This window comes from Diplodia corticola, assembly GCF_001883845.1.
Source record: "Diplodia corticola strain CBS 112549 chromosome Unknown scaffold3, whole genome shotgun sequence".
In the NCBI taxonomy this organism is placed as follows: Eukaryota; Fungi; Ascomycota; class Dothideomycetes; order Botryosphaeriales; family Botryosphaeriaceae; genus Diplodia; species Diplodia corticola.
The window spans coordinates 289,299-310,463 of record NW_017971482.1 but is presented as its reverse complement, the minus strand read 5'-3'; the positions used below and the strand labels follow the sequence as shown (position 1 = coordinate 310,463).

General features: G+C 59.7%; 9 protein-coding genes across 9 annotated transcripts; 5 read left to right on the top strand and 4 right to left on the bottom strand.

Moving 5' to 3' along the window:
- Window positions 1–1,321: 1,321 nt before the first annotated feature.
- On the bottom strand, window positions 1,322–2,227 carry BKCO1_3000108 (uncharacterized protein; the record flags this gene model as incomplete). The annotated part of the gene is made up of 1 exon (XM_020273995.1): window positions 1,322–2,227. One exon carries the CDS (start codon window positions 2,225–2,227, stop codon window positions 1,322–1,324), a length of 906 nt encoding a protein of 301 aa, XP_020134677.1.
- A 1,608-nt stretch (window positions 2,228–3,835) lies between these two features.
- On the bottom strand, window positions 3,836–6,023 carry BKCO1_3000107 (peroxisomal copper amine oxidase; the record flags this gene model as incomplete). Its single annotated transcript, XM_020273994.1, has 3 exons — window positions 3,836–5,466; window positions 5,516–5,633; window positions 5,688–6,023. The coding sequence occupies 3 exons, from the start codon at window positions 6,021–6,023 to the stop codon at window positions 3,836–3,838; spliced, it is 2,085 nt and encodes a 694-aa protein (XP_020134680.1).
- A 1,135-nt stretch (window positions 6,024–7,158) lies between these two features.
- BKCO1_3000106 (ccr4-not transcription complex subunit 7) lies at window positions 7,159–8,723 on the bottom strand (the record flags this gene model as incomplete). Its single annotated transcript, XM_020273993.1, has 2 exons — window positions 7,159–8,202; window positions 8,262–8,723. The coding sequence occupies 2 exons, from the start codon at window positions 8,721–8,723 to the stop codon at window positions 7,159–7,161; spliced, it is 1,506 nt and encodes a 501-aa protein (XP_020134681.1).
- Window positions 8,724–9,144: 421 nt separating this feature from the next.
- On the top strand, window positions 9,145–9,460 carry BKCO1_3000105 (nadh-ubiquinone oxidoreductase b12 subunit family protein; the record flags this gene model as incomplete). Its single annotated transcript, XM_020273992.1, has 2 exons — window positions 9,145–9,230; window positions 9,301–9,460. The coding sequence occupies 2 exons, from the start codon at window positions 9,145–9,147 to the stop codon at window positions 9,458–9,460; spliced, it is 246 nt and encodes an 81-aa protein (XP_020134678.1).
- Window positions 9,461–10,365: 905 nt separating this feature from the next.
- On the top strand, window positions 10,366–10,715 carry BKCO1_3000104 (mitochondrial folate carrier protein; the record flags this gene model as incomplete). Its single annotated transcript, XM_020273991.1, has 2 exons — window positions 10,366–10,513; window positions 10,564–10,715. The coding sequence occupies 2 exons, from the start codon at window positions 10,366–10,368 to the stop codon at window positions 10,713–10,715; spliced, it is 300 nt and encodes a 99-aa protein (XP_020134679.1).
- A 182-nt stretch (window positions 10,716–10,897) lies between these two features.
- BKCO1_3000103 (mitochondrial folate carrier protein) lies at window positions 10,898–11,510 on the top strand (the record flags this gene model as incomplete). The annotated part of the gene is made up of 2 exons (XM_020273990.1): window positions 10,898–11,340; window positions 11,390–11,510. 2 exons carry the CDS (start codon window positions 10,898–10,900, stop codon window positions 11,508–11,510), a joined length of 564 nt encoding a protein of 187 aa, XP_020134684.1.
- A 519-nt stretch (window positions 11,511–12,029) lies between these two features.
- Window positions 12,030–16,124, top strand: BKCO1_3000102 (uncharacterized protein; the record flags this gene model as incomplete). Its single annotated transcript, XM_020273989.1, has 1 exon — window positions 12,030–16,124. One exon carries the CDS (start codon window positions 12,030–12,032, stop codon window positions 16,122–16,124), a length of 4,095 nt encoding a protein of 1,364 aa, XP_020134685.1.
- A 1,038-nt stretch (window positions 16,125–17,162) lies between these two features.
- BKCO1_3000101 (uncharacterized protein) lies at window positions 17,163–18,821 on the bottom strand (the record flags this gene model as incomplete). The annotated part of the gene is made up of 1 exon (XM_020273988.1): window positions 17,163–18,821. One exon carries the CDS (start codon window positions 18,819–18,821, stop codon window positions 17,163–17,165), a length of 1,659 nt encoding a protein of 552 aa, XP_020134682.1.
- Window positions 18,822–19,175: 354 nt separating this feature from the next.
- Window positions 19,176–20,725, top strand: BKCO1_3000100 (gtp-binding protein; the record flags this gene model as incomplete). The annotated part of the gene is made up of 9 exons (XM_020273987.1): window positions 19,176–19,204; window positions 19,277–19,305; window positions 19,358–19,372; window positions 19,423–19,447; window positions 19,497–19,818; window positions 19,870–19,979; window positions 20,028–20,173; window positions 20,227–20,284; window positions 20,344–20,725. 9 exons carry the CDS (start codon window positions 19,176–19,178, stop codon window positions 20,723–20,725), a joined length of 1,116 nt encoding a protein of 371 aa, XP_020134683.1.
- Between the last annotated feature and the right edge of the window lie 440 nt (window positions 20,726–21,165).

The following is a 21,165-nucleotide window of genomic DNA, read 5'->3' as shown; positions in this document are numbered from 1 at the left end:
CTGCGACGTGCCCGCTGTGGGCGGCTAGCATGTCCCAGGTAGAAGCACGGGCCCAGGGTGCTTGGTACATAACGGCAACATGCGACGCTCCACTTTCGAAAAGTCCTGTGACGCAGTGGCTAGCGTGTCGTTCTTATACTCTTCCCTCACGGGAATTGTATGGCCATTGAGGTTATGCGAAAGTCGTGGGTTCAATCCCCACCAGGACTAGGACTTATTTTTGCACATTCTTTTGCTGTTTTGTAGTGTCGGGACATGTCCGGGTGGATCGCAGGGCCTTTTTGCGGGGTTGTTGTGTCCGAACGCCCTGGAACTACTTTTTTGAGATTTTTCTGCAGGATTATTGTCGGAACATCACCGGATCGATTTTCGGTACGACTGGGGCCACTTGTTTTCTTTGTCGGCCCTCACTGGAAATGACCACCAGGAAGAACAATGAGAATCGAACGTCGAGTGATTTTGCACTTCTCTTGGGGTGGGGGCGTGGCGCGGCGCTGCATTCTTTTGATCGTTTTGGTGTGGCGTCACGTGGAAGTCTTGCCGCTAGGGGCTTAGCGTCTCGGGAGCTGACGGGACGCTTGGGATGCAGCCAATCAACGAGCTGATCTGCATGAACCAGCGGCAATTCCCGCCACTAGTGAAACTCTAACAAATGCCAAGATGATGGATCCCCTCCCTGAGAATGTCGCCAACATTTAGCATCATCGTGGCCCGGCAAACATGTATTTCGTCGACCGCGTAACTTGTCGGTACATCTATCTGTTCGACACTTTTATAGCACTTGACGTGGTTTTTACCTACGTGCTCAAGCGCAATCATTAATGAGAACGTCCGTCAATTTCCTACTGATCAGCCTGCACCCTGCGTACATCTTGCATGCCAGTCGGCTGATCATTGATGGCGGAATCTCCCAGTTTGATCTATAAAGCGTTGAAAGACGTGGTCTAGAGCCGGCCTGGAAATCCGTTTCAGAAACAGCTGGAGCACTTGTCCGGATGTAAAGGCGAGCATTTAAACAGCACAAATGCATCCAGATATACCCGTGTGAGATAGGAGTAGGTTCTCGATTGATTTCGTAGGTCAAAAAATGCTATTAACTCGCCCAAGGAGCAAATGTACTTCCGCTGAACAGTCCTCCCAACAAACTCTTCGTGACAAAATCCGCACAGAATCCACGTATGACCAAACGAAACAGAGTCTCGAAGCGTCTCATCCTCCTTTTCCTTTTCGAATGCTCGCGCTCTCCGTAGCTGCAAAACACCGCACAGTCAGCAAGCTAAGTCCACCAACGTGCGAACAGGAGGGAGGGGAAAAAAAACACTCACAAATGGCCCCCTTCACCCTGAGGAAAGTCGAAGCGCTCCTCCTCCACCCTCACCTTGTACCTCGCCACCACCTTCTGCCGATGCTCGCCCCGGCCCCTGCCCCTCATCTCCTCAATCTCACCCTCGTTGCTCCTGTCCCGCACCACCTCCCCGATGGACGTGACGCCCGTCCGCTTCTTCCGGTCGCGCCTCTTCTTCTTCTTGCCCGCCACCCAGCTCTGATGCAGCTTCTCCGACTTCACCCTGCGCCGCACCACCGGCGGCACTCCGCCGTCGACCTCCGCCTCCGCCTCCGCGCGCACCACGAGGCCGCCCAGCACGTCCGGCCCGCCGACGGCGTGCTCGACGGCCCTGCCGCCCGCTTCGAGCACGCCTTCGGACGCGGCGAGCAGAGCGTCGACGCGCAGGCGCGTGGCGTCGGAGACGCGGTCGTCGGGAAGGAGCGTCGGGATCTGGTCGTACAGGGCGTCGACGCGCGAGAGGACGCGGGCGTACTCGTCGAGCGCGACGACGAGCTCGAACATGGTCTTGTCGGTGTCGGTGCCGAAGTCGGAGAGCGAGGTGAAGAGCGCGGCGGCGGCCGTCGTGCTTGGGGCTTGCGCCGCTGCTGTCGTCGCGGAGGAGAGGGTGGCGCCGCGGTCGTCGGGGAGATGGTCTGGGTCGGGTGAATCGTCGTCGTCGTCGTCGTCGTCGTCGTCGCTGCTGTGCCGGAGCCATTCGCGACGGAGGAGTTGTTCGAATCGTTCTTCCTCGAGGCGTTGCCTTTCGAAGGTCTCGGTCAGGACGGTGGCGACGTGTCTTCCGAGGTCGAAGTCTTCGGTGCCCAGATCCGATTCGGAGTACGCGGCCATGTCTATGCTGTTCCTCTCTAGCTCGGGAGAGGAGTCGCGTTCTGCGATCATGGAGTCTATACGATAATGGTGTGCGGCAGCCAGCGTAGCCTGTCGTACACTGTCTTGATGAAGCTGATCTGCTCTCCGGATTGCCATCTCATGCTCTTCCGATCGCGATCTCAGGTTACGCAATGACGAACGTTTACTTGCAAACCACGACCGGAGTCCCACATTCGGATGCAACCTACCTTGCCATGGACTGAAGATACCTGACCATGGACTGTCGACGCCTGACCGGGGAGTTTCGACACCTGTGGGTAGACTGGCAACGCCTGGGGGCAGACTGGCAGCGCCTGGCAAGATGCGCGACTCGCTCGGCGGACAGAGGTCTCTCTGCACCTCAGACTCTTCTTTGGTCCTTCCCACCTTAATATCGTGCTCTTGGGAGCGGAGTGTGTGTTCTATTTTGAGGTGCCACAGCATATACTCCGCCTCTGTCGTGGCCTCGTTGACATTTCGGAGTGTGGACTGCAGCAACTCAAGCGTAGACGTCTGTCGCAAGCGGTCTTGTTCGATGGAAAGACGGTCGGAACGCCGAGTTTGTCGATGGGGTGGGACTTTGAGATCTGCCCAGGAGACATGATGTTGGATATTCTATTGGATGATGTCAATTTCCTCAAGCCTCATTGCTGGAAACCAAAGGTTTCGGAGAGCTTACGTGGCTTTCAGATTCATACCACGATCGTAACCTGGGGAGTGAGGAGTTTTCCCTGCCTCTGCGGGGCTGCCGACCGTAGTTAGCACGCTGTCGCCCCGGGAGTAGCCTGGAACTTGCCGCATCTACGTCGGCCTCGGACTTGACCCCTCGTCGGCGTCGTACAACGGTCATTCTGAGGAAGACGATGGCGAAATAATGGTGAAGAGGATTCCGATTTGCAAGATTGACGAGTGGATGCAGTGGGCTAGTGACGCATGTACTGCCAGACGATGACTGTGGTGAGAGTGATGCTGAAGGTAGAAGTGTTGACGGCAATGGAAGCGTGGATGGCGGTGTGAATGTTGATGGCGATGGGGGTGTTGATTTGGAAGAGAGCGTTGAAGGCAGAAGCCAAAGGACGGCATCAACCCTTGAGACGGCAAGATGGACTGAAGAGACTCACTTATCCCAAGATTAGTTCACACCCATCTAAGAAGGAGCGTCCAGGGCCGGCAGCAGCCGAACACTCACCAGTATTGCAATCCGTGGAAAGCTAAACTTGTGAGGCCAGTGTTTGGACGCATAGTCTTGACATTCAACGGCTCCTTCAACAACTCAACCGAGGAAACGAAACAGCAACGACGCCGCACAGAAGACGAAAGCAAGTGAAAAAAGACACGAGTGGTATTGACTCAAACCATGATATCATCCCGCTAAGAGCCCAGAAAAGCAAGGACGAAGGGCACAAGAAAAAAAAAAAGGAAACCGATTCCCCCCAAAAATAAAAATAAAAATAAAAACACACGCTGCAAATGCGATACAAAGAGACACAAGATTTTCCCTTCATCCCATCATTTCAGTCTCCTCCGGCCGTCTCCAAACCCAACGCCCAGCGCGACTCCAACGGCGAACACAGCCGCAGCCCTGGAGACTCCCATCCTCGGGGCAACAACCGCCTTTTCTTCTTCTTCCTCAACGAGCTACTTTGCGCAGCACGACCCGCCGCTCGCCTCCTCCTTCCGCTCGCCGTCAAACGCCAGCCGCGAGAGCTTATCCACCAACGTCGACCCTTGCCTCACGCCGCTCGGCACGCTGCAGTAGCTGGGCGGGACGTCGAGGCAGGGGTTGCGGGTGAAGAAGTTGCGGGGGCGGAGCAGCAGGGTCATGGGCTCGGCGGGCATGACGGGGAAGTCCTCGGGCGAGGGGAAGTGCGTGATGCCGAACGTGTGCCACATGACGACGTCGGTGTTGTCGATGTTGGCGTGGGGGTCGGCGGCGATCCACGCGGGCAGGCCCATGCTGGGCTCGCCCGACGTCTGCGGCACGTGGCGGCCGGCCGGGTGGATCTGCTCGTCGTCGTACTTGGTGACGTGCACGGCGTGCCGCGCGAAGCCCGCGCGCTTCCACACGAGCGAGCCCTCCTTGGGCAGCAGCGGCGGCACCTCGCGCGACACGAGCTTGTACGAGACGGGCTTCTTGCTGTACGGGTTCAGCTTGTTGGGGTTGCAGATCTCCCAGGTGCGGCCCGTGTTGCCGTCGTAGTCGCTGTGGCTGGTGCCCTGCGTGGCGAGCTTGGTCTTCTTGCAGTAGAAGGCGTTGCCGTAGAAGTTCTCGGCCGAGCCGACCTCGCCCTCGCCGCGGACGGCGTCGGCGACGACGACGGTGTTGTTGGGCCCGTCGATGTTGGGGTCCAGGCGCAGGCAGAACAGGTGCTGGTGGTTGTGCGCGTTGACGCCGGGGTAGACCTCGGTTCCCCAGCCGTGGAGGTCCTCGCCGGGGTTGCAGGCGTAGGTGTTGAGGATGCCCGTCAGCTTGATCTCGAGCTGGATGGTGCCGTCCTGGTGGAAGATCCAGTAGACGCAGTACTCGTAGTTGGCGGCGGTGAAGATTTGCGAGATGATCAGCTTGCGGGCGCGAGTGACGGTGACGGACTCGTCACGGAAATCCGTGTGCTTGAAAAGAATGCCGGCGTCCTCCTCGTGGATGCAGATGGCGTTCTTGACAGTTTGCGCCTGGCCAGCGCGGTTGGCAAAGGCAAAGTCCATGTAGTGGATGGCGCCCTTGCAGTCGCAGCCAAGAGACAGACTGTTGGTCATGTAGCCGCCGCCGTACTCGCCCAGGTCGAAGGCGTGCTTGCGCTGGTGAGGGTGCTCAGGGTTGCCGTAGGGAACAACCATCTCGGCAAGGGATATTCTCCAGAAGATGGGGCGCTCGTTGCCCTTGTCGTTGAACGACACGTTGGAGAGGACGATGCCCTCCTTGTAGTTGAAGCCAATGTGGAACTTCCAGTTTTGCCAGTTGATGAAGCGGCCATCCATGGTGAAAGAAACGCCCTCTGGCTGGGTGATGTTGATGGGTTTGAGATCAGTCCTGTAGCCGCCCTCGGCCTCGATGGAAGCGGCGTGGTAGTTGTTTGGAGGAGCCTTGTTCAGCGGCCTCCTGACCTTTGGGATGTCGATGTGGATGATCTCCTGCGTGTCTGCGTTGAAAATGGGGCAGAAATCCAGGGGGTAGACGTATTGGCAGTCGTCGACATGGGGACGGTAGTACATCAGAGCCTGCTGCAGACGAACTTTGTTGCCGAAGCGCTCATCGTAGCCAATGGTCCACGCTGCTCGTGGTTAGCGAAAGGGCTGACAACGTCAAGGGCAATTACATACGATCGCAGTGAACCTTGTGCATCTCGTCTGCGGGAATGCCAAGGATGCCGCACTGCTCAATGACCTTCGGGTCTTGGCGCACGACGGACTCGACGATTTGCAGGTCCTCCATGGTGATCTAGAGGCAATTAGCGGCCAGGGATCTGCGGATGCGGGGGGTGGAAATTCTCACCAGAGGCTGCACGCCATCGGTCAGGGCAAAGGAGATGATCTTCTCCTCGTCGAGATCGACGATGCCATCGTACACCTTGCTGCCCGGGCCAATGCACACGACGTCGGCCTTTCTCTTGGGCCTCGGGTTGACCTGGGGGTTGGCCAGCCACGCCTGCATCTCCAGCTTCCGGGGCTCCCAGAGGGTCACGGCATTGTAATGCAGATCGGGGTGCTCTTTGCGGATGACGGCGACGGCCTTCTCGATCTCGACCTCGGAGAGCGGGTCGATGGGATAGGGCGGCTCTCCCTGGCCAGTGATCTGGCCGGCCATCTGCTTGAGGCGGTCGAGGACCATGGTGGCTGCTGTGTAGGGTCAAGGTAGGGTCACGGCAGACTTCCGGGGGCGGATGGTAAGGAAGCAGAATTGATAGAAGACGTGTGAGGTGGTGAGTGCGGCGGCGGGCTCAGTGTTATATACAGGCTGGCCGATTCTGGAGCACGGCGGGCATGCCGTGGCCGGGCGGCGGGCAGCATCGAGGGCATCTGCAGGGAAGGCGGAGCAGCTGGTGAGGGGCAGCGGGCCAATGGGTTGCACGGCGGGCTTGGAGCGGGCTTGGAGCGAACGGCGAAGGCAAAGGGAAGGCGATAAGTCGCGATAAGCGTTGTGGCCCGGGTTCTTTTGACTGGATGCGGGCTAGCGCGGCGCTGGGTGCGGTGGAGAGCAGGCGCAGATCTGGGCCGCTAGCGCCCTGTCCCGGGCCCGCAGATGCGTGCTGCGATACTTGCCCAGATGCGGCTATCTGTTGAACCGCCCTTCCGGCCTGTGAGTCCCGCAGATTACGCCTTGGGCATGTCCACGCGATTGTGCTCGGGTCGCCTCGCCGACGCCCGGCATCGTGCTGCCCGGTGTCGACATCGCCGGCCGTAGGGCTGATGACTGCCGCCCTTCCTATCTGCTCCAGCTGGTCGTCTGATTTCATTAGTCTCTGCGAGATACTGCTGCTCATCAATCCAATCGTGTCATCGCCACGCTGCCACCTGCGCCGGCACAACGCCCCGCATCTGGACCAAGACACCAACCATACTGTACTGGCACAAGAATGAATGAGGAAGGAGGCTAGCAGTTGCTACCCTACACCATTGCTGAATAAACCCAGAGCCCGTGAACCCAACCAGCACCGGCAACCCGCCACCATCCTAAGAAAAGCACACATGCAGCACCCACCAAGTGCGCCGGGTAATGCAGGAGTAGTAAGACGAAGCCTCGTGGCACACGCAAGAAAACTCCCAGCTCGCATCAAAAATCAAAACCTCGTCATGAGGTCCCTCACCTGTCAGGGAACCCTGGAACCCTTCCGCTTCTCGACTGCGCCTTTTTTTGCAGCTTGCTAGCCTCGGAAAAGTATCGAAGAAAGGAAGAGCGCATTATTATCTTCAACAAGAACACCCACACGGCACATTTGACGTGAAGATCCGGAATCCGGGAAAGCTTATTTCCCGTACGTGAAGTTGCCAAACGCTCCTCCCGGCGTCATGGCCCCCAATCCGTGGCCACCGGGGCCAGGGGTCCCGCCCGCCAATCCCGCTGCGTTGGTGACTGGTGTGCTTGGGGAATCCCTGTGCGGCGTGCCGCCCGTGTGGAACGCCAGCGCTGCCTGGAAGCCTGCGCCGTTGACTGCGTTCGCTGCGTGCCCGTGAGCCGCGAGCACCGCCGCCTGCGCCGTGGCAGAAGCCGGCGGGCCCACGCCCGTCAGGCCCCACATCTGCCCGTTCATGTCGAGCGGCACTTCCCCGTCGAAGATCTTAGCGCGCATCTGCCAGAACACGTTACCCGTCAGCCAAGCATCCGAGCCGGCCTGGTGCTGCGTGCCGACCCGCTGGCACCCGAGCTCTTCCGCAAGGTCCTGCAATCCCGATTTGTTGCCCAAGGCGTTGAGGATGTTCTGCGCCTGCGCGTTGACGCCATTGATCGTCACCAGCTTCTGCGCATGGCGCCACAGGAACTTGACGTCCAGCAGGCGCGGGAAGAAGATGCTGACGAGTTTCCTGTACTCCTCTTCGTCGTCGGGGAGCTGCTTGCACCACATGATCTTGACCAGGTATGCAAAGTCGTAGCCAGAGTGGAAGGATATCCAGTTGACGTCGTCGGAAAGTGCGAGTCCTGAGGTGATGAGGAGGGAGCCGAACTCGTCCGGATCGATGCCCATCTCCGCGTGCTTCTCAAAGTCCGTACCCGCCTTTTTCAGAACCTGGATCGAGTCCTCGTTGTACATGTCCTCCTCTAACGAAAACTGGAAGTTGAAGGTCCACGTGCACGGGCACATGATGAGGTTGTTCGAGTAGGGTCCACGCTGCTGAACCGCGCCCTGCTCGATCTGCGCGGGTGGGATCTCGCCGGCCGGCGAGAAAAGGGTGATGCCAAGTTGTATTATCTTGAGGAGGTCCACATTGCAACGCACCGTCTGGTAGTGATAACTGGCCTTGGTGATGAAGTCGCCCATCGGTCTCGCAACGACGCCAGGGAACTCGGTGTCCTAGACATCCTGATTTAGTATTCAAGCCTGATCGGTGCTGCCTGCGCGGATGAGCGTACCATGCTGATGTATGGGTACTTGTCGACCAGACTCCGGAGTATTGCCATCTCCTGCGCCAGGTTATGCTTCCAGACCTCTCGTATCCTCATTCCCTGGCCCTTGGCTCCACCCGACGCCATCGAGGCAGCCTCGTGCTCGCGCTGCTGCTGCAGAGCCGCGCCGTGGGCGAAGCCCATCTGCGCGGCGTGACTAGCCAAACCAGTTCCGCCACCACCAAGTGCACTTGCGCCACCGAAGCTTCCCGCCAAGCCTGCGTTGCTCGTGGCGGGGCCGAAGATGTTCATGTTGCCGTTCGGGTTGCCGCCGCCGCCACCGAAGCCGGGCTGCTGGCCCATGTTCTGGTTCTGGACGGCAGCATTGACGCTGTGGAAGTGTGCCGATTGGAGCGCATGTTGCTGGTTGAGGTGTTGAAAGGGGTTTGAAACGTTGTGCGGCGGATACCGGCTCACTGCGGGCGGCATCCTTTATCGAGTGTCGAGTGCCAGTGCTGGGGTAGGTTGGGGCCGGTCGCACATACGGTCGCGGGTCGGGGCGATGGGGAGGGGATCAGGCGCCGGTCGATCTCGCGGGAAGGAGCAAAGCGCGGGTCTTGCGGGGTGAAGGGATGTCGCGTCGCGGTGATGGTGAGGTTGGGCGCTGCATTTGGCGGGAGGTCGGTCACGGCGACGGGTTGGAGGGACTTGGCCCGCGCTGAAGCCCCCCGGGCCTTGGCACTAAGCGAACGCCAGCCTATCCGACGCTGTCAAGTAAGCAACCCGCAACACCATCCGCCCTGCACTTTGCGAGGCCGCATCAACGTACGTCCAACCCTCTCAATTGCCCGTCTACCAGCTTTGCCCCGCCCGCCCGCTCCTTGCGGCTGACGTCCACCGACAGATCACCATGGCGCCGCCCAACCTTACCGGTTTCGATCCCAAGAAGTTCGCCGCGGCCGCCGGCACGCCCGCAAACGATCCGTGGAAGAGACGGTGAGTGGGGGCTCGCCCGTTGGTATCGGCTGTGTGCTGCGACAATGGCTGACTGGTCGTGACGGTACAGTGAGGCCTGGAGGTACACCGGCCCCTTCTCGCGATGGAACCGCTTCAAGAGTGCCTTCCCTGGACTCGGCATTGCGACGGTTGCGTTCGGCGTCTACCTCGGATACGAGGCCATTTTCCTCAAGGACGACCATGCTCACCACGGCGAGGGTCACCACTAGAGAAATACCAGAATCGTTTCTAGTTCAGATGCAAGAAGCTACATGTGACGTTCGACGCATAGGATGGTCCAGCTGAAGAGCACGCATTGATCGGTTGTACATACATATGACAGGGCTTGGCTCGGAACGCACCAGCGGAGCATTCTGGAACAAGACAGCCAAATGGTGCTGTACGAAGAAGAAGACCGGTGGTGAGGGCAGAAGATATACCAAATGCAAACAAGACTACCCATTCGTCCTAGAACCCGACTCGGGATCACCGTTGTCCATGGACGTGTTTTCTGAGCCGGACCCCACCATTCAATCTCGCCTAGATATGCGCAACTAGGATACGAGATTCATGATCATCAGGCTGCATGTCTACGGCCGCCTTTCAGGACCATCATGCTAACGAGAAGCACCTGTTACGACTCGTAACGGCTTGGTCCTTGGCTGCTGTAAATCCGAAGTGGTGCGATTGGCCAAAAATGAGATGTTCGGAGCTTCTGGAGAGAAGAGTCGCATGGACAGCTGGACATGGGATTCTTCAGCACGCGGCGATGGTTATATTTATGGCGCCAGCGAATGCCAGCGGAGGCCAGCGGAGGCCAAGGCGCAAGAGAACAAAAGTCGGGAGATCAGCGGCAGGAGAGAGGTCGAGGGAATGGCACACAAGAAATGCATGCTTCTGCGGATGGCTGCATACTGCCAAGGTACGATGGGCTGAGCGGTGGGAGAGCAGCACGTCATTGGTGCGCTGCTGAGGGGCAGGCACGCGCGCGGGCTCGGGGTTGATCGCGCACGTCTCACCGCCCGCCGACGATGTCATCCTGCTGACCCACTGCGCACCCGTCCCCGCGACAGTACTTCGCGCTCCCCTGCTCCAGCTGCTCCTACGGCATGCAAGTCACTCTCATTAGCATACCATGCCCAGAGTCTATCCTCCGATAGACGGCAAGACCTCTTCGCCTACCATCTCGCCCTCGATCGTCGAGACTGTCGCTGGCTTTTCCGCCGGGCTGATTGCAACCCTGGTCGCCCATCCGTTCGATGTCCTGAAGACGCGCCTACAGCGTGAGTCCGCCCCTGCGCCGCCTCGGCGTCCATCGTTGACGGGTCGACAGTCGACCAGACGCACGCGCCGCGATGGGGGAATTCGTTTCACATACTCCGCAACATTGTCCGCAATGAGGGCAACGTCGGCGCTCTGTATCGCGGCTTGATGCCAAACATGATAGGAAACTCTGTCAGCTGGGGGCTGTATTTCCTTTGGTAGGTAGACGGGCTTACCGGAGTGCAGGCTGTGGCTAATCCGTCCGAGGTACCGCAACCTGAAGGACCTCTTCAAGTCTTCGCGCGGCCACGGCCAGAGGCTGGCTTCCTCTGACTACTTCCTGTCCTCGGGGATAGCAGGTAATTCTGAGCTGCCACTGCCGGGAAATTTTTGCTGACACGCGAATGGGCATCATGACGGCCGTCTGCACGAATCCCATCTGGGTGATTAAGACCCGCATGCTCTCCACCGGCCGCAACACGCCCGGCGCCTACCAGAGCATCTCCCACGGCGCGTCGGAGATTCTGCGCACCGAGGGAATCCCTGGCTTTTACCGTGGCCTCATCCCCTCTCTGTTCGGCGTCTCGCACGGCGCGATCCAGTTCATGGCATACGAGCAGTTAAAGTACTACCGGGGCGGCCAGATTGGCGGCCGGTCGGAGCTGAGCAACTTCGACTACCTGTATCTCAGTGCGTCATCGAAGATCTTCGCGGGTAGCATCACGTACCCGTACCAGGTCGTGCGATCCAGACTGCAGACGTACGACGCAAGCGCAGCCTATCGATCGGCGCGGGACGTGGTCACGCAGATCTGGATCAGGGAGGGAGCGTCGGGCTTTTACAAGGGGTAAGGACGGCTGGGCCCAGGGATGATCACATGGCTGACGACGGTCTAGGTTGCTGCCAAACATCGTGCGCGTCCTGCCGACCACTTGCGTGACGTTCCTAGTGTACGAAAACACCAAGTTCTACCTCCCAAGGATCTGGCATCCCGAGGGCGACCATGAGACGGATTGAGGGGGCGAGACGCAGAGGGACCGACGGTGTGCGCGGTCTGGCGTGATGGAGAGCGCAGCGCGCCGCCTGCTTCAGCTCTGGGGTGCAGGCGTTAACCCCACTCCAGCCTAAAGCGCCGGCGAACCGATCGGTGACCAGTCGGAGATCGACAGACGAGCCGCGATGCTCGGTGCAGGGAGGCTGACGCAGAGCGGTACTGCGGCGCGATAGATGGGGCGCGACATTCCTGTGCATTCCTGGTCGCTTGCGGCGAAGGGCAACTCAACACCACGCAAGTGGGATGGTCGGGTGGTATAGACTTTAGCGTGCATGTTGCATATAAGAAAAATAGACGGCCGCAGGTTAGACTGTGCCCGCCCCAGGATTGTGTCTTTCTTTCGTCATCCTCAGATCTCCCCGCCTCCCCTCGCTGCTCTCCCCGCCGCCGCCGCCGTCGCCGCCGCCATCCGCAGCGCTGTCGCAGCTTCATCCGCACTAGGTAGCAGGCCACTGCGGGACGACACTAGGAGCCGCACAACCATGGCTCCGCCGCCTCGCAGCACACAGCGAACCCCGCAGCACCCCTCAACAAAGGGCAATTCGCCTGCACCCGCCGTTGCTCCTGCTCTCTCGCCGCCTTGGCCGCCCGCATCGTTATTCTACTCACCCACGTCGTTGACAGCCATCAATCCCCTCGCTGCCGACTCAACGGCTTTCTGCCACCACGGGACTCAACGTACCCCATTCGTCGCTGACGTCCGCGCCAATTGTCAGCACGAGCCACCGCCCAAGAGCCAGCGTCGCCATCCAATTGCTTGCACCATGGGCCTGTTCAATGGCGTCAAAAGCGCGGTCAGGCGTGTTGGCGGCAAGCGAATCAAGGAGGCCAACAGGGAGAAGAAGCAGAAAAGAGCAAGTGGCGCATGCGAGCCGGAAAACGACGGCGGAGGGCTGGCCGAGGAAGAGAAGGCACCGCCACAGCCAGAGCCGTCTGATAAAGTCGCAGTGAGCCTACAGCCTTACTCGGAATCAGTTGACGACAACTTCGAGCCAGAGACTGAGGCAGGTCTGGATCCACAACCATCATCAGAGCCGCCACTGCAACTGCCCTTGGACAAGATGCAAGATAAGCAACCGCCTCTGCCCCGGCTGCAGACCGACTTTCAGTTCGACATAAGGTCTGCGTCGGACTCCGAGCCGACAGAATGTGATTCTGACTGCGACTGTGGCCTGGAGACAGATGAAGAGGATCTTTCGGAGGACGGCCTGAGCCAGAGTCGGGGCCCAGATTCTCGAGCAGCGCGTCCAGAAAGGCGGAGGAGCGAACTAGGCCGGGAGCAGACCCACGAATCCGCGTCTCAGGGCGAGACATCTGTTGAGCCTTACAGGTTTCCTTTCCAAAGCGGGCCAGAGGATCAGCAAAGCTTCTATTCTGGCGCGGATAAGGCTCCCAGCCCCAAGGCGTCCAGCTATCGTGGCCACGGCCGGGTGGATTCGCATGCCTCGCCTATCGTCGAGGATCTCCGCCATAACCCTTCGATTAGGGCCGAGGTGGTGCGGGAGCGGAAAGTGTCGTGGGACGAGCTTCGAAAGCCCACGTTGCGGTCTCTGAGAAAGCCCCTGCCCCTGGAGCCGCTGCAATACTACGGTTTCGGAAAGCTTGGTCGCGCCAACAATCACAAGCCTCTATTCGCAGCCGCACGACGCAAGCTCAGCGATGATCCAATCAGCCCTACCTCCCAGCCTGAGAAGCAGGACATGCCAGGGACACCCAATTCCAGCCCACCTGCCACAAACAGTGCTCCCGGCCCGGACCTTGGCAGTTCACACGACGCCACCGTTTCTGATACCGAGTCCAGTACATCGGGCGGCTCGTCGGACGCCGAATCCGAGATTTCGGGGTCGGTGCTCGCTGTGGCTCGACGCTCTCAGCAGCCCACTCGCGCAGTCTCGGTGCCTGCAATGCAGGGACGGCGCGCTGGTCAGGAGCGTGGTGGTTCTTTGAATACTGTGCGTTCTGCAGAATGGATGAAAGGCGGTCCACCATCGTCCTTCTACCCCAATCCGGACAGGCCGGCCGGTCCCGCGGGCCTAGACAACCATATTGCCGGCTATTCCTTGCAGCCGCGCTACGGGTCTGCAAGCGTTGGCCATCTGTTTCAAGGCGGTTCTGCTGCCAAGCGACCACCGGGCCGTCGAAGTAGAGCCAGTCTTCCAGCGGTGCCCAGCTCAGGGGAAATGGGATGGCGCATCGCGAGATCCAAAGGGGATAGACGACAGGACGAATTCATCAAGCGAGAGGTGGACCAGCTGTTTGAAGAAAGGCGCCGCCAGAAACGAGAAAAGGAAATATTCGCGGGCCGTATCGCTGAGCTTGAATACGAGAACAGCCGGATGGCGGCCAACAACGGCGAAATATCCCTGAAGAACGGCAAGCTCGAGAAGACGGTTGCGACCATGTCTACGCGCTTCGTCGAGCAACGCCGCAAAATGGCGGAGCTGGAGATGCGCCAGCGGGGGTTGGAGGACTACGAGGCGCGGCTCAAGGACAACGCGCACGGCCTGCTCACTCCGCCTGACACTGCGTCATCTAGATCAACGCCGGGGAACCCGGATCGAGTCATAGCTTGGGCTGAGACCCTGGCCGACTCGGCCCAGATCGCCGCCGACATCCCGGCAGCTCCGGGGGCTTTGCAGAAACACGAGGCTGTGCATGATGTTGATGCATCGGGCCGGACCCTCGACGAAACCGTCGTCAATGCTCTCCGCGAACTTTCGAACCCATCCACCACCAAATCCTTCTCGGATTTCTCTGCTTTACAGGACCACCCCCACGACGACTCCCAACCTGAAATGCCAGTAGCGTGTGTTGCTCAACCGCAGGATTTCCCTTCAGCGCTCAAAATGCCAGGAACCAGACTCCGTACTCTCAAGCCTGCAACCCCAATATACTCGCAGTCCAACTACTCGGCAGCAACGCTTGGTTCTGAACAACAACCACGCCATCGACCTGGGCCAGGCCTGGATGGCGAGCAGGCTCCGAGCAATCTTCATGGCAAGGATGGATGTCAACGGCTGAGCCCTGCCCCGGTCCCAGTCCCCGCGGCCTCACGCCAGACTTCTCAGTTTTCCCTCAGATACCACTACGGACGGTCTCGACAGCAACCCAAACAGGTGCAGTTCGACAGAAGTCAGGGCGAGAAGGCGCAAGAACCCAGGAACCTCCCGGCCCCAGCTCCTACCCGATCGAAGGATATCGTGGACAGGCTTGTGAAACAGCAGCAGAGACCAGTCGATAGACACGTTTCTCCAACGGGCATCATCCAGCACCCACCACACCTCAACCAAGTGCTCACGCAGCAGCCATCAAACCCTTATCTGCCTGGCCACCCCAACGTTGCGGCAATGAACAATTTCCAAACGTTCCAGCCTCAACACCAGGCCCACAACATGCATAGCCTCCAATACTATCAGCAGCAACAACCGGGCTACTGCGAGAGTCAAGTGACGCCAGCGCATCAATGGCACATGCAAGCTCCACGCCAACATTCGGCACCCGCGAACGTTCCGCTCATCCAACACCACCAAAGCCCCCTCCGTCATGCCTATTCATCCAGTCAAATCCAACCATCCGTCCACGCATCAGCCTCGACCGGGGTCCTCGCCCGTGCCCAGCACGCACCCCTCCCGGAACCACTCCGCAAACCATCCCAGCAAACGCTCCAACCCCCCCGCCCGAGCACATCCGCCGGCGCTTCACGCCCAACCCTCCAGCCGCCCCGCCCGAGCACCTCCCACGGCCGATCCCAACCGCCCATGTCCCGAAGCCTCTACCCTCCCCGCCCGGGCACCAGCCACAGCACGTGCGCCAGCACCTTCGGCAGCAGCACCGTCATCGCACCACCCCCGCCCCCTCTCCCAACCATCCCGCAATTCGCCCAGCAACAACAACAACAACAACAACAACAACAACAACAACAACAACAACAACAACAACAACAACAACAACAACAACAACAACAACAACAACACCTCCCTTACCAACCCCAGGCGCAACCCCTCTCCCTCCCCCAACCACCCCTCCAACGCCACCCGACCGGCGCCGCCACCGCCTTCCCCACCGGCTCCTACCTCCCGTTCCCGCTGCCACCGCACCAACTCCTAGCAGCCGGCGGCCCGACGGCGAGCGCGCGCAGCAACGACACGAGCACGTCGACGCACAGCACCGTGCTCGGCCGCATGCAGCGCCGGGCGCGGTGCGGGCTCGCCGAGAACGAGCGCGCCAACGCCGAGGAGGCGGCGGCGACGCGGCGGCGGCGGGCTGCCGCTGGCGGACTGAGTGCCGATCAGCAGCAGCGGCAACAGCAGCAGCGCGGCTCGAAGGGCGTGAAGGCGAATGCTGGTTTGGCGGGGGGGCAGCAGCAGAGGGAGGGGGAGGCGAATGGCGTGGTTTGGGGGAGGGATTTGGTGGATGAGGGGGTGCAGAGCGCGAAGGAGGAGGCGGCGAGGCTGTGGAGGGAGAGGGAGGAGAGGGAGGAGGTGAGGCGGAGGGAGGCGGAGGATCGGCGGATCAGGGGGGAGATGGAGAGGTTGGTGGCGAGGGAGAAGATGGAGAAGATGGGGGTGTTTGCGTAGGGGCGGGGAGGAAGGGGTGGGAGGGACGTATACGACATACGTTGTTTTTCTGTTAATTCTTCTTCTTCTTCTTCTTCTTCTTTCCTTCCTTGTTGGTTTTTATTTTTTTTATATTTTTTTTATTTTGTTTTTCCCCCCCTTTTTTTTTTACCTACGGTCGCTGCCCGAGTCGGATTCTTTTTACACTTTGCCTTTTCAGCCTAATATCTCACTCGCTATATACCTCACTCGCTATGTGTCTCCTTCCGCGTCGTTGTTTCCCGCTCTACTGCGAGTACGGTAATGTTTTCAATATGGTAGTCATGTTTTTCTACCAGTAAATAATGGCCTTGGTACAAGGCAGACGGAACAGGCAGGCGGCCCGTACGGGCTTGACGAGGCAAAAGTGTAAGAAAGAGCGCCGAGAGAACCAAAAAGCTGGAGTATAATAGAGGCGTATGTGGATACCCTGGCATACTACTACTGCGGTCTGGCATCATCGGAAGCTACAGAAGTGGAGGAATCGTGGACGTTCGCTTCTCTGATCAAAAGGACTGAGCGTTTTTTGCATGTACAGCATTTAATCCGCCACCGTATGTAAACATCTAAAAGCATTCTAATATTGATCTTCCTCTTCTCCGCTCGACCAAGTCCCGTTGGCACTTTGAGGACTCTTGGGCATCCATCAATTCTTGGAGTAGGATGAATTAGGTCTGTTACTGGACCAAGCCTAGCTCCTTTGCCGCTATCGGTCATGTTGAACGCAAGGTTCGCCGGTGGTCCTGCACGAACGTATCGTCATGCATATCCGACGGGGGAAATGCATCGCTTGTTCTATATACCGTGAAATGCTACGCTACGCTATGCTATACGAAGTCTAACATATGCACGCTCGTTTATAATCATCAACAACACAAGCAGTAAAAGATCACTACCAGCATCCAGACAAATGGGAAATGCACACACACACACACATCTACAAAAGGACCACCACTCGCCACCTATCAACCCACGCGCCCACGCGCCCGTCCACCGCTCAGACGGCGTAAAAGAGCCTCGTTAAAAGGCAACCCCACTCTCCCACCACCTCCGGCCGGCCACCCACCTCAGCCAATCCGAGCCCTCCCTCGCGCGCCAGCAGTTCCAATGGGCGTCGGCGTCGCCGAAGCCCAGCGCGCGCAGCGGGCTCAGCGGCACGGGCTCGAACAGCCAGATGCCGCCGCGGGCGAAGTCGTCGGCGAGCAGCGGCGCCGTGTAGTAGAACCACACGTGGACGAAGGCGAAGTTGCCCGCGCGGCGCACCCAGCGGGGCAGCGTCTCGTCGACGGCGACGACGGCGCGCAGCGCGCGGACGAGCAGCAGCTGGGCGACGATGCCGGCGGCCTGGAGGACGAAGAAGGCGAAGGGGCCGGAGAGGGGGTGGGTGCGGCCGGCCTGGGTGTGGCTGCCGGCGGCGTGCAGGCAGCCGGAGAGGGCGAAGGCGGTCACGAGCTGCAGCGCTTTGGCGGGGAGGCCGCGCGGCGGCAGGCGCAGGCGGGCGATGAGGCGCTTCGAGGGCGCCTCGAAGGCGAAGCGGAACGTCTGGTGCCACCAGCCGCCCCACCAGCCGGCCAGCCCCTTGTCCAGGACGGTGGGGGTGAAGGCGCCGAAGGTGTCCGGGTACATCCAGGCGCAGGCGCGGGCGCCGATGACGCGGGGCCCCAGGAGGCCGATGAAGAAGATGGGGGCGAGGGCGAAGATTGCGGTGAGGGCCCATTTGATGGCGTTGAGGGTGATGATGAGCCGGTAGATGCGGGTCAGCGCGGGAGAGGCGCGGATGAAGTCGGGGAAGATGGCGGGCGCGGGGGCATCGACGACGCCCCAGAAGTAGGGGTCGTGCAGTACGATGATTTTGAATAGATCTAGAAGCAGGTAGCCCTTGAGGAGGGTGGTCCAGCCGGCACGGAGCGCCTCGCCGCTTGTTTGCGGCTGGCGTGTCCCGTCGGTGCCGCGGTGCGTGTCCGGCTTGGAGGAGATGGGAGTGCCCGAGTTGGAGTGCAGCTGCTCCTGCACCCAGCGCGGTGGCGGGGCGAGTCCGGCGATGCGCCAGTTCCAGCCCATGCCCCGGAAGTTGCAGAAGACATCGGCGACCCAGTCCAAACGCTCGATGAAGGGCGAGAGCGGGAAGTGCTGCCAGGCGAAGGTGCCTCTGCGCTGGCTAGGGCCGGCGGTGGTGCCGAGTCGTCTCCGCTCGGCGGCGATGTCGACGTCCTTGATGGTCGAAACGGTCAGGGAGTCGGACTGTGGCTTGTCTTTGACTGTAGTGCCGTTTGATACTGCGGACCCGTTGCTGCGGAGGCTGGCGCTGGCGCCCTCGGTGCGCTCGATCCTGGCGAAATCGGTCTGGGCATCGTGTGCGACCAGCAGAGTGAAGGTCCAGAGCAGCGACCAGGAGGATATCAAGCCGACGCCAAAGGCAGGGGCTATGTTGCGGGCACGGGTGTAGAGAACAGAATGGATTGACCAGTATGCGTTGAGAGCCCACACCGGGTATCTGAGGCTCCTGAGGAACGGAGAGTGGCAGTGCGGAACAAGCAGATAGACGAAGCAGAAGAGGGCGCCGAAGCTGGCCCAAGGATAGACAAAAGGAACAAAGTCACCTGAGCTGATGGCAGCGTCGTACCTTGCGTATATCTGGGCGAGGGCCTCGCTGTGTGTGGCAGGCGGGCCGTCGAACATGGCGCCTGTGTGCTGCAGAGTGAGAGGAAGGGTCAGTCGGGGGCGACATGGCGGCGGAGGGCAGTGGTCATGAAGAGAGCACTGCGTGTTTTGGGCATAGATCAGGATCTTGGCAGGCACCGCATGAGCCACATGACGTGGACCCGGTCGCGGCTCTGCCACGTGCATGACTAACGCCCCGCCGCCGCCGCTTTGGGCCGAATGTTACAGCCCGCGCTAACCCCCGCCGCCGCGATTCTTTACACCGCAGCCCACCCAACAGCAACCGCCTGCATCACCAGCCGCCGCCGCCACCGAGTCCCTTCCGAGCATTCGAAGCAGCCGCGGGGACGCCACTTCCGCCCCACCGCCAACATGGTCAACATCACGGAGAAGATCAAGGAGTACGATGCAGCCGCCTCTCGCCCGGCGTAAAAAAATGTCCCGCACCCCGCTGACGTCGTGTGCCCCTCCAGGATTGAGTCGGAGATGGCGAGGACGCAGAGTAAACCCACCTGCCCCCTCCTGCATGCGCACCCTCGGCTGACCTGTGCAAGAGAACAAGGCAACCGGTACGCCCTCCAGGCACCATTCACGTGACGCAAATTCTGACCACGCTCAGAGTACCATCTTGGTCTGCTTAAAGGGTATGTCGAACCGATTGCACCTTCTGATCCGAGACTGACGCTGTGCCAGAAAGCTTGCCCGACTTCGCGCCCAGCTTCTTGAGCCTGCAGGCGGCGCCGGCGCCGGCGGTGGTGAAGGGTTCGATGTCAGCAAGAGCGGAGACGCCCGTATAGCCTTGGTGGGCTTTCCCTCCGTAGGAAAATCGACCTTCCTGTCCAAGATCACCCGGACGAAGAGCGAGGTCGCTGCTTACGCTTTCACCACCTTGACGGCCATTCCCGGTGTGCTGGAGTATGGTGGCGCCGAGATCCAAATTCTCGATCTGCCTGGTATCATTGAGGGAGCCGCCGAGGGCAAGGGTAGAGGGCGTCAGGTCATCTCCGCCGCCAAGGTATTCGCCCATGCCGTGCCGCATGAGGAAAACCCGAGCTGACCGTGGCAGACGAGCGATATGATCCTGATGGTGCTTGACGCGACAAAGCGGGCCGAACAGCGCGCACTGCTGGAGGCGGAACTGGAGGCCGTTGGAATCAGGCTCAACAGAGACCCTCCGTATGTATCTTTCCACGTGCTACGGCAGTTTCTCGCTAACTCCTCCAGAAACATCTATCTGAAGCAGAAGAAGGCAGGAGGCATGAAGATTACCTTCCAGACTCCGCCCAAGAATATTGACGATAGGATGGTCGCCAACATCCTTCGTGACTACAAGATGCTCAACTGCGAGGTCCTTGTCCGCGACGAATACGGTGAGCATATTGATGGCAGCTCTTGCGCCGACTTCCGACTGACGTCCCGGTAGCTACTGTCGATGATTTCATCGACGTCATCATGAAGGACCACAGAAAATACATCAGATGGTAAGCCAGGCCACCCAGCACCCACCCAATGCAACACACCTGTCTCACTGATTCTGCAGTCTCTACGTCTACAACAAGATCGACAGCGTCAGCCTGGACTTCCTAGACAAGTTAGCGAGAGAGCCACACACGGCCGTCATGAGCTGCGAGCTCGATCTTGGAATTCAAGACGTCGTGGACCGGTGCTGGAAGGAGCTGAGGCTGATCCGCGTCTACACCAAGCGGAAAGGAGTGGACCCCGACTTTGGCGAGGCTCTCATCGTGCGCTCCGGTGCGACCATCGAGGACGTCTGCGACCAGATTCACCGGACCATCAAAGACACGTTCAAGCACGCCCTGGTTTGGGGAGCCAGTGCAAAGCATGTTCCACAGCGTGTTGGGCTTGGGCATGTGGTCGAGGATGAGGATGTGGTCAGCATCGTTTCAGCGTTCAAGGCATAGACCATGGTGGAAGGTTACACGGGTAGTGTGCAGATGACCCTGGAGCAAGAATCATGGTGCATGCTTCTCCACAATCTTTCGACCTGCGTATGACAGGGCGTGCCTAGAGAAGTCAGAAAGTTACTGGGGACTCTTTAATACAACTTGCTTTACGCCGTCGGGCAGGTGGCAGGCGTCAGGGTGACCCCTTTCCGTCAAAATATATATTTTTTGAAAGTAGCCATCTGCACATATCGTACAAGTCGGCATCCACGTTGGAACGAAAAGACTGGGGGCGGCCGGCGAGAAGGCGCGATGCATGCAGGGTGGTCACCGAGTCAGTTGGCGATGACATGTGCCGCGTGCGGAGGCCAATCAACTCCGATCATCCCCGCGACCCACGAGCTCTAACCGCGACCCGCTCTCTCCCACCGACAATGCGCGAGCGTTTGGAGCTTGAC